The sequence below is a fragment of the Helianthus annuus genome, chromosome 13 (genome assembly GCF_002127325.2).
Source record: "Helianthus annuus cultivar XRQ/B chromosome 13, HanXRQr2.0-SUNRISE, whole genome shotgun sequence".
Lineage (NCBI taxonomy): Eukaryota > Viridiplantae > Streptophyta > Magnoliopsida > Asterales > Asteraceae > Helianthus > Helianthus annuus.
In genome coordinates, this window is record NC_035445.2 from 172,479,112 (window position 1) to 172,491,138 (window position 12,027).

Genomic DNA, 12,027 nt, shown 5'->3' on the forward strand with positions numbered 1-12,027 from the left:
AACAGATCTAGATACATTCATGCTTAATTTCTCAAAACGGTGATGGTGTTTGCGTTTGATTTACGGCGGTTGTTGCCGCCAGAAAAGGTGTCGGTGATGACTCGAGTTCGACTGGGTGGATAATGTTTCCGGTTCCGGTACCGCGTCTGGAGTTGATTTTGAGTTGAATCTCCGGCCAGTTGGCTTCCGCCAATTCGCCGGAAAAGTGACCAGTCGGTTGGCTTGCGCCATAGGAAGGAGGTGGTGGCTGAGTTGATGGTGGCGGTGTTGAGAAGGGCGAAGGAGGGGAGGCGGCAAGGGTGGTGGGGAAAGGGCGGTGGTGGGTGGTTGGTGAAGATGATGATGGTGGCGGTAGTGTTGCAGCTAGGGAGAGGGGGGGGGGGGGTTGATGACTCATGTAGGGTTTTATAAAATAAATCTTTTAATTTTATATTTTTAATCAAATACAAAACATAATAAAAATCCAAGTCATCATCTGCATGCCACATAGGCTTAAAAAACTAACTCAGTTAGTGTTTTTTTAACGAAGGGGTGACAGTGACACCAAGTTGGCGAGTAGAGGGTGGTGGGAGCCAACTTGAAAGTTGGGCGTGATATTGGTCAATTTTGCATAGTTTAGGGTGATACAGTCCATTTCCCTTTTTTTTTTAAATAATGTAACCCATATTTAGGCCGTGGGGTATGGAGCGGGACTTTTGGCGTGGGTTGGGGTAAAACGCCCAAGTCACCACCCCGGGTGGGCTTGGGTTGTGGCGTGGCCCCTTGGGGCTTGGCTTTCAAGCCGGGCGTGGAGCAGTTTGGCCAATCTAGCTGGCAGACTATCATGTGCTCACCCCGCCACGTCAGGCGGGGGTTTAAATTTTTTAAATTTAAAATTCAAATTGGTCCCCCCATCCCCCCATCTTCTATAACCGCCACCCGGGTCACCCAGAGGCCCTATATATTGCAACCCCAACCCCACCGGTCCCCCATCCCACGAACCAAACACCCCACCGGCTACACCGCTGTCTTGAACCCGCTACCCCGCTGGTCTCCCCCATCCCACGAACCCAAGAGGAAATGGCATCCTGGACCCGTCAAGAAGAAATGACACTCGTAACTAGCGTCGTCGACACTATGTAGGGGCGGCGGCCGGGCCAAACAAAATATTGGGCGGAAGCTTTTGCGGCCTACCGACAAAACGTCGGTAACGACCGCCACAACCTCAACGCGTGCCAACATAAATGGCGCAAGCTACGGCCCAAGCTCGAGCATTTCAAGGCTTACTACGATGCGGTTCCCGGTGGCGAGTTAAGCCATGAGGACCGGGTGGCGGTGGCGAACATAGCGTTTCGAGGCAAGGAAAACAAGGCGTTCGACAAGATCGACCTTTTTGAAATTTTTTTAACGCTCTAGGTTTTTTTATTTTGTAATTTTTAGAAATTATGTAATTTTTAGGATTATGTAATTTTTAAAATTTTAATGAAGTTGTAGGTTTTTTTATAAATGTTGTGTGATTTTTTATAATTTTTTTTTAAAAAAACCATTTATGCCACGCGGTTCACCCAACCCAAGCCCAATCCACGCCCCGCCATACCCCGCGGACACGTAACCCGGCAGTGGGCTGGCCCCGCGGACACGTGTCACCAAATGCCCAACCCAAGCCCCGCCCCACCATACCCCACGGCCTTAGGTATTGCATCATTAGTTTGTTTTTATGTCATTTTTATTTAAAATTTTGTCGATGTTTGATTAATTTATTTGATTATGATTTATAATTGTAGATGGAAGCATCATGTAGCGAAAGATCGATTGTTTTGAGCTATTTTTAGTTAGGCCTAAACATTTTACGAAAAAATGTAGTTCATGGTTAACCAACTCATAACCATCCGTTACAATCTTCAAAATCGATTAACCAAAACCCCCATAACCAATTGGTTATGGCTATGGTTATTCTAAAACCGACATTTCGGTTATGGTTATAGGCTAAAACCGACCCATGCACACCCCTATTTTATAATATTTGGTTTTGTATCGGGGTGTCAGTTGTAGGGCTGTAATCGAGCCGAGTCAGCTCGACTCGGTTTTTTTTCGAGCCGAAAAGTCGAGCTCGGCTCGTAAAACCTTCAAGCCGACTCGTTAATTTTTTTATTTCTTTTTACAAATATTTGTAACATAAAAACAAAAATAAAAAAAATAACACACGTTTCTTAAAAAATACATATACACACATATACATAAGAACCATAGAGTCGAGCCACAAGCCGAGCACCCTGGATCGAGCTTTGCTCGAAAACAAAGCGAGCTTTTTTTGAGCGAGCCGTGAGCTTTTCAAACACCCCTAGACAGTGGTGAAGATTGAGATTTCTGACCGAGGGTTGAAAACGCATATACCTAAAATATTCTATACGAAAACTACATATCGGGCACTACTGAGCGAAAAGTTAGGGGGACGGGCGCCCCACTATGTTGCGCCTCTGTTCCTAGTCAATTGTATCGGGTTTATGAGGTGAATTATTCCAACAAAAAAATATCTATGTGTTTATTTGTGTAAAAAAAATCAATCTTAACGCTCACACGCTTAAAAATGTGTAACACGAACATACTTGTTTAAGATATTTATCTAAACATGTCAAAGGCAAAAGGGTTGACAAATAGAAGTAAAAATTATAAACGAGTTAATTGGGGTGATGAGTTGTAATAAAGGGTTAAACGAGTCAAAGACAGGTTGGTGCATCTAATTTGCATGAAAAAATTCTAGCGATTCAGTTATCAACAAAAAAAAGAAGCCCAGTACACCATATGGTGGTGTTCGCATGGTCGTTCCTGTATTTTTTGAGACCCTAAGCGAACTATGAAGTGAAGGCCCTTTTGCTAAATTATCATTTTCAACGTATTTAGTAACAAAACTCTCCTCCTTTACCTAGTCCTGGGACCAGAAAAATTTATAATTGGCGAAGTTGAATTTTTTTTTTTGAAAGTTATATGTTTACAGCTATCTTTAGAAGCATATAACTTAAAAAAAAAAAATTAATTCGCCGATTATAAACTTTTTAGTTTATAATTGCCCAATAAGCTATACAATTACACTACACAAAAGATCTTAACTATATTAAGTTGTTAACAATTTAACTTCATTAAGATACACCCAAGATCAAACATTAGTTAACTATAAGACCACCCGTAGTGGGGCGTTATTTAAAAAAAAATTGAAAATAAACGCCCTAAAACGCCCCCTCCCCCACTACAGTAGGCGTTATACAGCGTTTTTTTTTTTGAAAAAAATGGGGCGGGCGTTTTATTTAAAACGCCGAAGGTGCAAGACTCTTACTTTGACTGGCCAATCCGTGTGGTTTCTTTTTAATTGATTCTGACATGTTTGACAAAAAGTGAGGTATTAATTGCTTTTAGTCTGACATTTGTCAACTTTCTTTCTTTCCTTTTTTTATACTTTTTTAATAATTGGAAGGGGGTTATTGGAATAATGCCCCACTACACCACTTTATGCTATAATGTCCCATGCTGACTGGGATGACACGTATCAGATAATGTCCCATGATAGGGGCATTATAATTCTTCACCACTACACATGGTCTAACAAATGCACCCTTAGCACAATGGTAGTTGTATGTTTTATTCTTATTTTTGACGCTAGTTGTTTCTTTGAGGTTTTACTTTCTGAGACTCATAGCAAAACTTTTTTTTTTTTTTTTTTGAACGGTAAGATTCTATGATACATAGCAAAACTTAATGGTCATAAACAGACACTAATAAACTATTATTAACCGTTCAGAAAAAAACACAATTTAACTTCATTAAAGCTGTTGTTAACAATTTAATAAACTTCATTAATAAAGCATATTACACAAAAAGATCTTAACCATACTAATAAACTTCATTAAAGCTGTTGTTAGCAAGTTAACCGTACTTAATAAGCTGAAAACAAATAAGATAGTAACCATATTTGCGGCTGGAACAAATAATACGTGAACATTGAACAAATAAGTTGAAAATCAGAAGAAGAAACCTACCTTATGCGAGTTGCGACTGAGAATTGAGTACATAATATTTCGAATATACATGATTAATGTGGATTAATTTAACAGAATCGAAGTGTACCTGATTATTTCGCACAAATCTATTGTTACTCAACCGACGCCACAAATTTTGAAGTTCTTCAATTAGCCACCCATCTTTCGCGTTTCTTTATGAACTACAACTTGGGTTTAGCAAATCTCATGTCATATTCACACTCCTACTTATAAGTACCAAAATGTCATTCCTTCCTATTTATAAGGAGTGCCACATGTTACCATTCCAATCCTTTTTAGGCTCCTTAAGGGTGAAGGGGGTGCTCACCTAATAGGTGAGTCCCCTCTCTTACGCCAAACCAATCCCCGTGTGCCACGTCAACTCCCCTCTTAAACTCCCCTAACACCCCAATTTGATGGCGCCACTCCCCTCTTAACTACCCTTGTTTTTTTATTCAAAAAAAAAAAAAAAAAACAAAACAATTGATTGGTTGGAAAGTTGATTGGCCCCACCATCTCTCCTTCTTCAATCGGTGAACCCACACCCAAAACCCACCCCGAATCGGGACCCCGCGGTGATGGCGGCGGTGTTCCCGATCGGGGAAACCCCTCACCGAATCACCTCCCCGAATACGCCCCGGACACCCTAAGCAAAACTCACCTTTTAGTGGATTCTTTCCCCAAATTATATAACTTCTAATTTTGGTTTATCAAATATGTTTTATTTATTTATCTTACTATAGTTTTTTTTTTTTTTTTCAAATAAATCGGTTTATGCATATAAGGGTGGAGGAGACATCCACCCAACAACACACACCAGTTAATAGGATTCTATCATCTAGGAGGAGGCACCCATTTAGTTTAACCCACACTCACAACACCCGGGTTCACCATTCTCACCACACACGATAATTCGGTTTTGATAGAGATTAATCATTTTTTCTCGGATGCATTGATGTTCCTCTTTTTCTAGTTATCGACGCATATAAGGTTCACATACTCGCAATTGATACTCGGGGAGCCCAACTTGTCAGGGTTGCGGCGGTGTACCCGCTTACCCAACATACTCGCATCACCTTGGATCACCTCCTTAACTCGAAACAATCACGACAAACACTATTACATTTGGTGAATCTATTACGATTTATGAAATTAATATATCTATATTCTACAGAGACAATAATTTTCCTGTCGATTGACTTCTCATACCCAAATACCCATATATGATTCCGGTTTACCTTTCAGAAAAAAAAAATGATTCCGGTTTGATTGTCTAAACATTGATGCTCATTTAATATTACATGTTGTACACGTGGCACAATCCTATTGGTGAAGCCACGCAAGTAAAATAACCGAGCGAGGACCTTTACGACCTCTATCCTCCCTTCAACCAAATTCACAACGAAATTTGTACACAAACAAAAATGGCAGAAGAAATTCAAAATCACACAACAACAAAGCCTCCGAATCCATCTTCCTCATCATCTTCTTCACATCAACCCGATCCTAAGCAGGTATTAAGCTCGATCTCTTTCACTTTTTGCCTATTCTTCACTTCAGATCGGTTTCTAGGGTTTCGAGTGTGTGATTGATTTAGAATATATGTTTGTGTATGGATACGGGATATGATTTTGATGAGAATGATGATGATCTGTTGATCTGGCTTTAGTTAATTTGAGAAACAATACACCAATTATAATATTGAATACTGTATACAGTTTACCTATCGGCCGAATTGATGTGAAGTTTTGCTACGAATTATATACTGTTTTGCATACGTTTATATACAAAATTATTAGGAGTAACCAGCAGCAGATGCAGATGTTATGTCGGTTGTTAATTCTTATCATAGATTTGAGAGTTACCGGTTTTCTTTTGGTAGCACTTGTTACAGAGTTTGTGAGGAGTGATTGTTGCATTGTATATGAAACATATGCACAGTTGAAAGCTTGTTGTAGTTATACGATACGTCATACCGATAATTATTAGGGTTTTTTGATGTTTTAGTGTGTTGGTTGGGATTTTAATGATCTTAGCTATTTGAAATTGTTTTGTTGGAGAATGTAAAGGTTTTTCACTTTTTCTAATGTGGAATGTAGGAGCTTCTTCTTTTGTGGAAGTTTATGAGTTGTTATTAGGCCTGTAAACGAACCGAACGAACACGAACATAGGCGTGTTCGTGTTCGTGTTCGTTCATTTAACTTTAACCGAACACGAACACGGACACGAACATGTAATCGAACACATTTTTTTGTTCGTGTTTGGTCATTAAGAAATCAGGCATGTTCGTGTTTGTTTATGCTCGTTCGTTTAAAGTCGAAACGAATAGTTCACGAACATAAACGAACACAAACAAACATAAATTAACATGATTGAACAAACATAAACGAACACAAATGAACGTGATTGAACAAATATAAATAAACACAATTTAACATTAGTGAACACAAACAAACAAGTCTAATATATTACAGTTTATCCGAAAACACATCTAAATTAGGTTCATAGATGCTAAAATTAAGTAGGTTTTTATATAAATATTAAGTAAGTGATCAGTTACGATCTAAGAAAAAGTTTAAGATTTCATTTTTTTCACTAGAAAATTTAATTACTAATTAGTTATATTTATGTAAGTAGTTAGAAAAGCTAATATTCATCTAAATATAACTATTTATGTATTTACTAAAATTTAAACGAACATAAACGAACGTTCACGAACATAAATGAACGAACATAAACTAACGTTCACGATGATTAATGAACGAACACGAGGTGTGTTCATGTTCGTTCATTTAATTAAACAAATAAATTTTTTTGTTCGTGTTTGTTCGTTTATTAAATAAACGAACTTCCCGCCGAACAAGTTCACGAACAGTTCATGAACGTTCGGTTCGTTTACAGGCCTAGTTGTTATGTTTAGGATCTAATCGTTAGTCTCTATGATATCTGTGATTTGATTTTGATATGTTAGGGCTTATGATTGCTGATGTGTTCACAAGATTATGGGTAATGGCTGTGTGGATGACAAGGTTAATATGTGTAAATAACGATCTGTGTGTTTTAGTGCCCCTTATCCATGTTGATACATCATGTAAATTTTCTGTCTATTTTGCTGCTGTTTCTGGTTGCACAAAATGTGCTTTCTTTGTCATGGTTACCTTTCATATCTTATTTAAACTATGTCTTTCCTAAAGGGTTCCTTTGCACTCTAGTACTATACTTTTTCTGTTACGTTCCATATAGTAAATCCTCGAGGTTCAAACATAAATGCTATAATCTAAGTATCTGACAACGATTTTATCAATATTTATGTTGGTACTATTTTGCGTATATTTTAGAGATAACGTATAAGGAGGCCATCCAACTCTTCAACGTATTGTTATCGGGCCACCCAACTACTACTGAACTAGCTTTATATGCCACACAAATACGTTTCTAGTTTCGTATATACCAAATCCAGCAAAAGACAGGTTGAATGACAAATATAAGTAGTAACCATAGCATTTTTAGAATATTATGTTTGTTATTTTATTTCTGTTCTGTAAAGCAAAAACTTATTGAACGATTGAAAAAATGAAGATTGTATCATCATTAAGATAAGACTGTCCTTGTTGGCTGTATATTGTCTTCATGAAAGTCTTTTTAACCCTTTATTTCTAATCTTTCTACAGAGAATTAAAAAAAAATCAAATTAATGATAATACTGGAGTCAAAAGCCTTTGATGGGGTGTGCAACTTTTGTCATATCCATTTTCATTGTAATTTCAGCCACTTAATAATCGATTTAACTTTGTTGCAGTTACCTCCATTCTATGGCTTCACACCACCAAATGGCGAACTCCCGAAGTTTCCAGTCATGTACCCAGTTCTTGTTCCTGGTTTAGCCCCTTCACAAGAGGGTCAGGAACAAACGGATCATGGACCTGGCTTATATGCGGTTCCCACTTTCCCGAATACGTTTGGGGGACCAATTGCTGGATTTCCATCCAACACTCTCATCCCTTTTACTTACAATGTTCCTACGTAAGTCATTCATCTTTCCATAAGTTTCAATTTTTTTATTTTTGTTTCTAGATGTTAAGTAATCTGCCATTTGTAATAAATGCATGTATCTGACTGTTAGATTCCAGATAGCCTTTTTAATTATATTAAATTCACCCCTTTAGAGAGAGAGTTCTTACAACCTGTTAATATACGTATTTAACTGGAAAAACCTTTGTTTCCGTAATTCCGTGCTTATTAAGGACTGACAGATGAGTAAAACTGATGAGAGTTATAGTTGTGAAATACACAAAAGATGTATTTATTGTATTAAACGTCAAGAGACTGATCTGTTTGCCCTCCCCTACTACCTCTTTGGCTCTGATAAAGAAGAAAAGAAACATGAATATGTTTTCAGTAGGGCTGTAAACAAACCGAACATTCAGCAAACATTTCATGAACCATTCGGCGGGTTCATTTAATAAATGAACAAACACGGACAAGAAATTTTGTTCGATAAATTAAACAAACGAACATGAACAGAGGCTGCGATTGTTCGTTTATGTTCGTGAACGTTTGGTAATGTGTTCGTTTATGTTCGTGAACGTTTCGTAATGTGTTCGTTTTTGTTTGCTCCTTATGTCCATTTGTGTTGTTCGTTCATTTAAAGGTTTTTAATATTATATTTTTATCTTATTGGTTTTAGTTTTCAAAAAGTTGAAACCATAGTTATACTACATTTGACCATTTCAATTTGAGTTTGTGTTAAAGCTTTACAAACTTCTTAATTTTTGTGTTAATTTTGCTTATGAAAATCATGTCAACTATGTTCGGATAGTTATGTTAAGTTTGGTGGATTCTTATTTTAAAATGAATATATAATGTTTGTTTGTGTTCACAGTTCATTTATTTTCATGAGCATATGTTTGCGTTCGCTAAGTGTTCATGAACATGTTCATTTTCTTAATGAACGAACACGAACAAGAAATCTCGTTCAGTAAGAGTTTGTGAACTGTTCATGAACATGTTCATTCCTCCTTAAGAACGAACACGGACAAGGCCTAGTTTTCACTAAACAAAAAACCTAGGTTGGCCAATAAAGTTAAATCTGTAAAGTATCTATAAAATATAATTCATTTATATATTTAATTGCTAGTTTTTAATGAAAAAACTAATATTAATAAGTAGCGGGCCAAGTCCTTCTGAAGCCGGAACACAAGGTGAGGAACAAGGGCAAGCGGGACAGCAGCAGCAACCGCAAGCGGGACAACAGAGACAAGTTGTCGTCAGGAGATTCCAAATCGCAATTCATGTTGATTTAATGCTCTTATTTAAGCTCGCAGCCGTTATCTTTTTGTTCAACCAAGATGGCTCAAGAAAAAGGCTTGTCCTACTCATATTTGTTGCTTCACTCATTTATCTGTAAGTCATAAACAACCATCGTCAATTACTCAATTGTACGTTTTTTCTAGAAAATAGTTTAGTAGTTATGGGAAATAGTTTATAACTACATTAAGTGTTAAGAGCTGGCACAATCGGCGGGTTAGGTAGTGGATCAAAAGAGTTGCTAATTGATTGGGCCATTTTCAATACGATGGTCAAAACTGGCTGGGTCAGGTCGATATGTGAAACAATTTTTTGTCAAAATTTTGGAAATTTTGGAAATAAATAATATGTGAAACACTTTTTTGTCAAAATCTTTGAATAAAACCGAATTAGGAAATTGTATGCGTTTAAAATAGGGCTGTAATCAAGTCGAGCCGAGCCGAGCCAGGTTGAGCTCGAACTTAAACGAGCCAGCTCGGTCGTTTATTTTAACGAGCTGAAAATTCAAGCTCGAGTTCGACTCGTAAAATGTTTGAGCTGGCTCGTTATTTTTTTTTTACTTTTTTTTTGTATTAAATTTTTTTTTTTCACAAATATTGATAACATAGAAAACGAAAAAAAATAAAATTAACACATATATCTATATGTATTATTTTATTTTTTTTATAATATTTTAAAGACTGAAAGGTATATCAAAAGTTTTATATGTATCATTTGTGTTTATTTTCCCAAATTTTTATATGTTATTAATTAATTAAACTTTAAACGTTAACCCTTCAACCCCCTCCACATATTTTGTATTTTAAAACATTTAAAATAAAAATTAGTCTATATAAAATATAATAATTCGAGCTGGTTCACGAGCTCACGATCCGAGCCATCTCGTTTACAACCGAGCTATTTTCAAGCCGAGCTTTTTTTGAGAGAGCTACGAGGTTTTTGTAACACCCCTAATTTAAAACAGACTTGGGTCAACTTTCAACCCATTTGACTTGTCTCGTTTTTAAATGCAAACGTTTATGTTATGTGTGTCAGGTATCAAACGGGAGCTCTTGCACCGTTGATACGTTGGCTGTCACAAGGAATGCAGAGGGCGGGTGCACCACCCCAACAACCAAGACCGCCTGCTGTTAGGGCAGATAACGCCCCTGCAGCCGCTAGGCAAGAAAACGAGAATGCTCCTTTGTTAGGTATTTTCTCCGTTCTTCTGACTAGCCACATATTCAAATATTTTGATGGGAGTAAAATGCCATTTTCGTCCCTGAGGTTTTGTTAGTTTTGCGACTTTCGTCCATAGGTTTGTTTTTTAGCATCTGGATCCAAAAAGTTTGAAATCTTGCCATTTTCATCTGGCTGGTTAACTCCGTCCATTTTCTCCGTTAAGTTGGGGGTATTTCCATCTTTTTTGCTAACTTAAAGTGCAATTCGGTCTTTTTCACATTATGTAAAAAGACTGAATACCCTTAAAAAAGAGCAAATTGCCCTTAAGTTAACAAAAAAGACGGAAATACACCTGACTTAACGGAGGAAAATGGACGGAGTTAACGAGTCGGATGAAAATGGCAAGTTTTCAAACCTTTCTGATCTAGATTTTATAAAACAAACATTTGGACGAAAGTCGCAAAGTTGGCCAAACCCCAGGGACGAAAATGACATATTACTCTATTTTTATGCAAGTATTGTTTACATATACAAAATCTGTAATTAGATGGGCAAGCAGGAGGTGAAAACGAGAACCGGGCTGCAAATGAAGGTGACGTGAACGAAGAAAACGGAAACAACAACAGATGGTGGGCGTGGGGGATCGTAAAGGAGATACAATTGATTGTTTTTGGCTTCATTACGTCGCTTCTTCCCGGGTTTCATAACATCGATTGAGCTCATGGTGTATACACCATTATCTAGTAACGGTAAAAAATCGACATATGACTTAACGTTTTTGTATCTTCATTTCCTCCCCTTATATTGTAAGTCACTTATAGAAGCTTGTTAAAGATAGTTTGGTCATATGGGTTCCAATTGTTTGCATGCCATACAGACTAACAAAAAAAAAAAAAAAAAAAAAAAAAAAAAAAAAAAAAAGGTTAGGGTGTTGCTAAATGCATTCCTCTGTTTTACACTCCCCTTGATGTTTTTAAATAAGTACAATAAATCAAACCTTTGAATTGGTATTTTTTAATTGCATATACTTTTAGTTTTTAAACAATTTAAAAAAGATAATTAAATTAGATTAGATAACCAGAACTTGTCTAAAATTTTATATGGATTGAATTTTTTACACCTTGTTTTTATCTAAATAAAAGAAATTGCAAAGATGCTACAAGGAAATCTAAATAAAAGAAAAACAAACATCCCAAACATGTTATCTTCACGTAATAGTATACATTGATATTTATGTCTCTGTTACTCAAACCTGTTATCTTCACGTTATAACCCGAAATTTCTATACCGTTTCCATTCACTATAAGAAAAATAAATATCCCAAACATGTTATCTTCACGTAATAGTATACATTGATATTTATGTCTCTGTTACTCAAACCTGTTATCTTCACGTTATAACCCGAAATTTCTATACCGTTTCCATTCACTATAAGAAAAATAAATATCCTAAGGGGGAATTAGGATATCCTAATGAGGCTTCGGGTTCAGTTTCTACCACCTTTGTCTAGTGGTGTAAACGAGCTGAGCCCGAGCCCACTATATTGAGA

The 12,027-nt window shown here is 36.8% G+C and overlaps 1 protein-coding gene across 1 annotated transcript; it reads left to right on the forward strand.

Annotated features, from left to right (window-relative positions):
- The first annotated feature begins 5,368 nt into the window (after positions 1-5,368).
- Positions 5,369-11,345, forward strand: LOC110900390. The gene is made up of 5 exons (XM_022147279.2): positions 5,369-5,524; positions 7,810-8,033; positions 9,180-9,413; positions 10,353-10,507; positions 11,026-11,345. Exons 1-5 carry the CDS (start codon positions 5,435-5,437, stop codon positions 11,193-11,195), a joined length of 873 nt encoding a protein of 290 aa, XP_022002971.1. The 5' UTR covers positions 5,369-5,434; the 3' UTR covers positions 11,196-11,345.
- Positions 11,346-12,027: the final 682 nt, after the last annotated feature.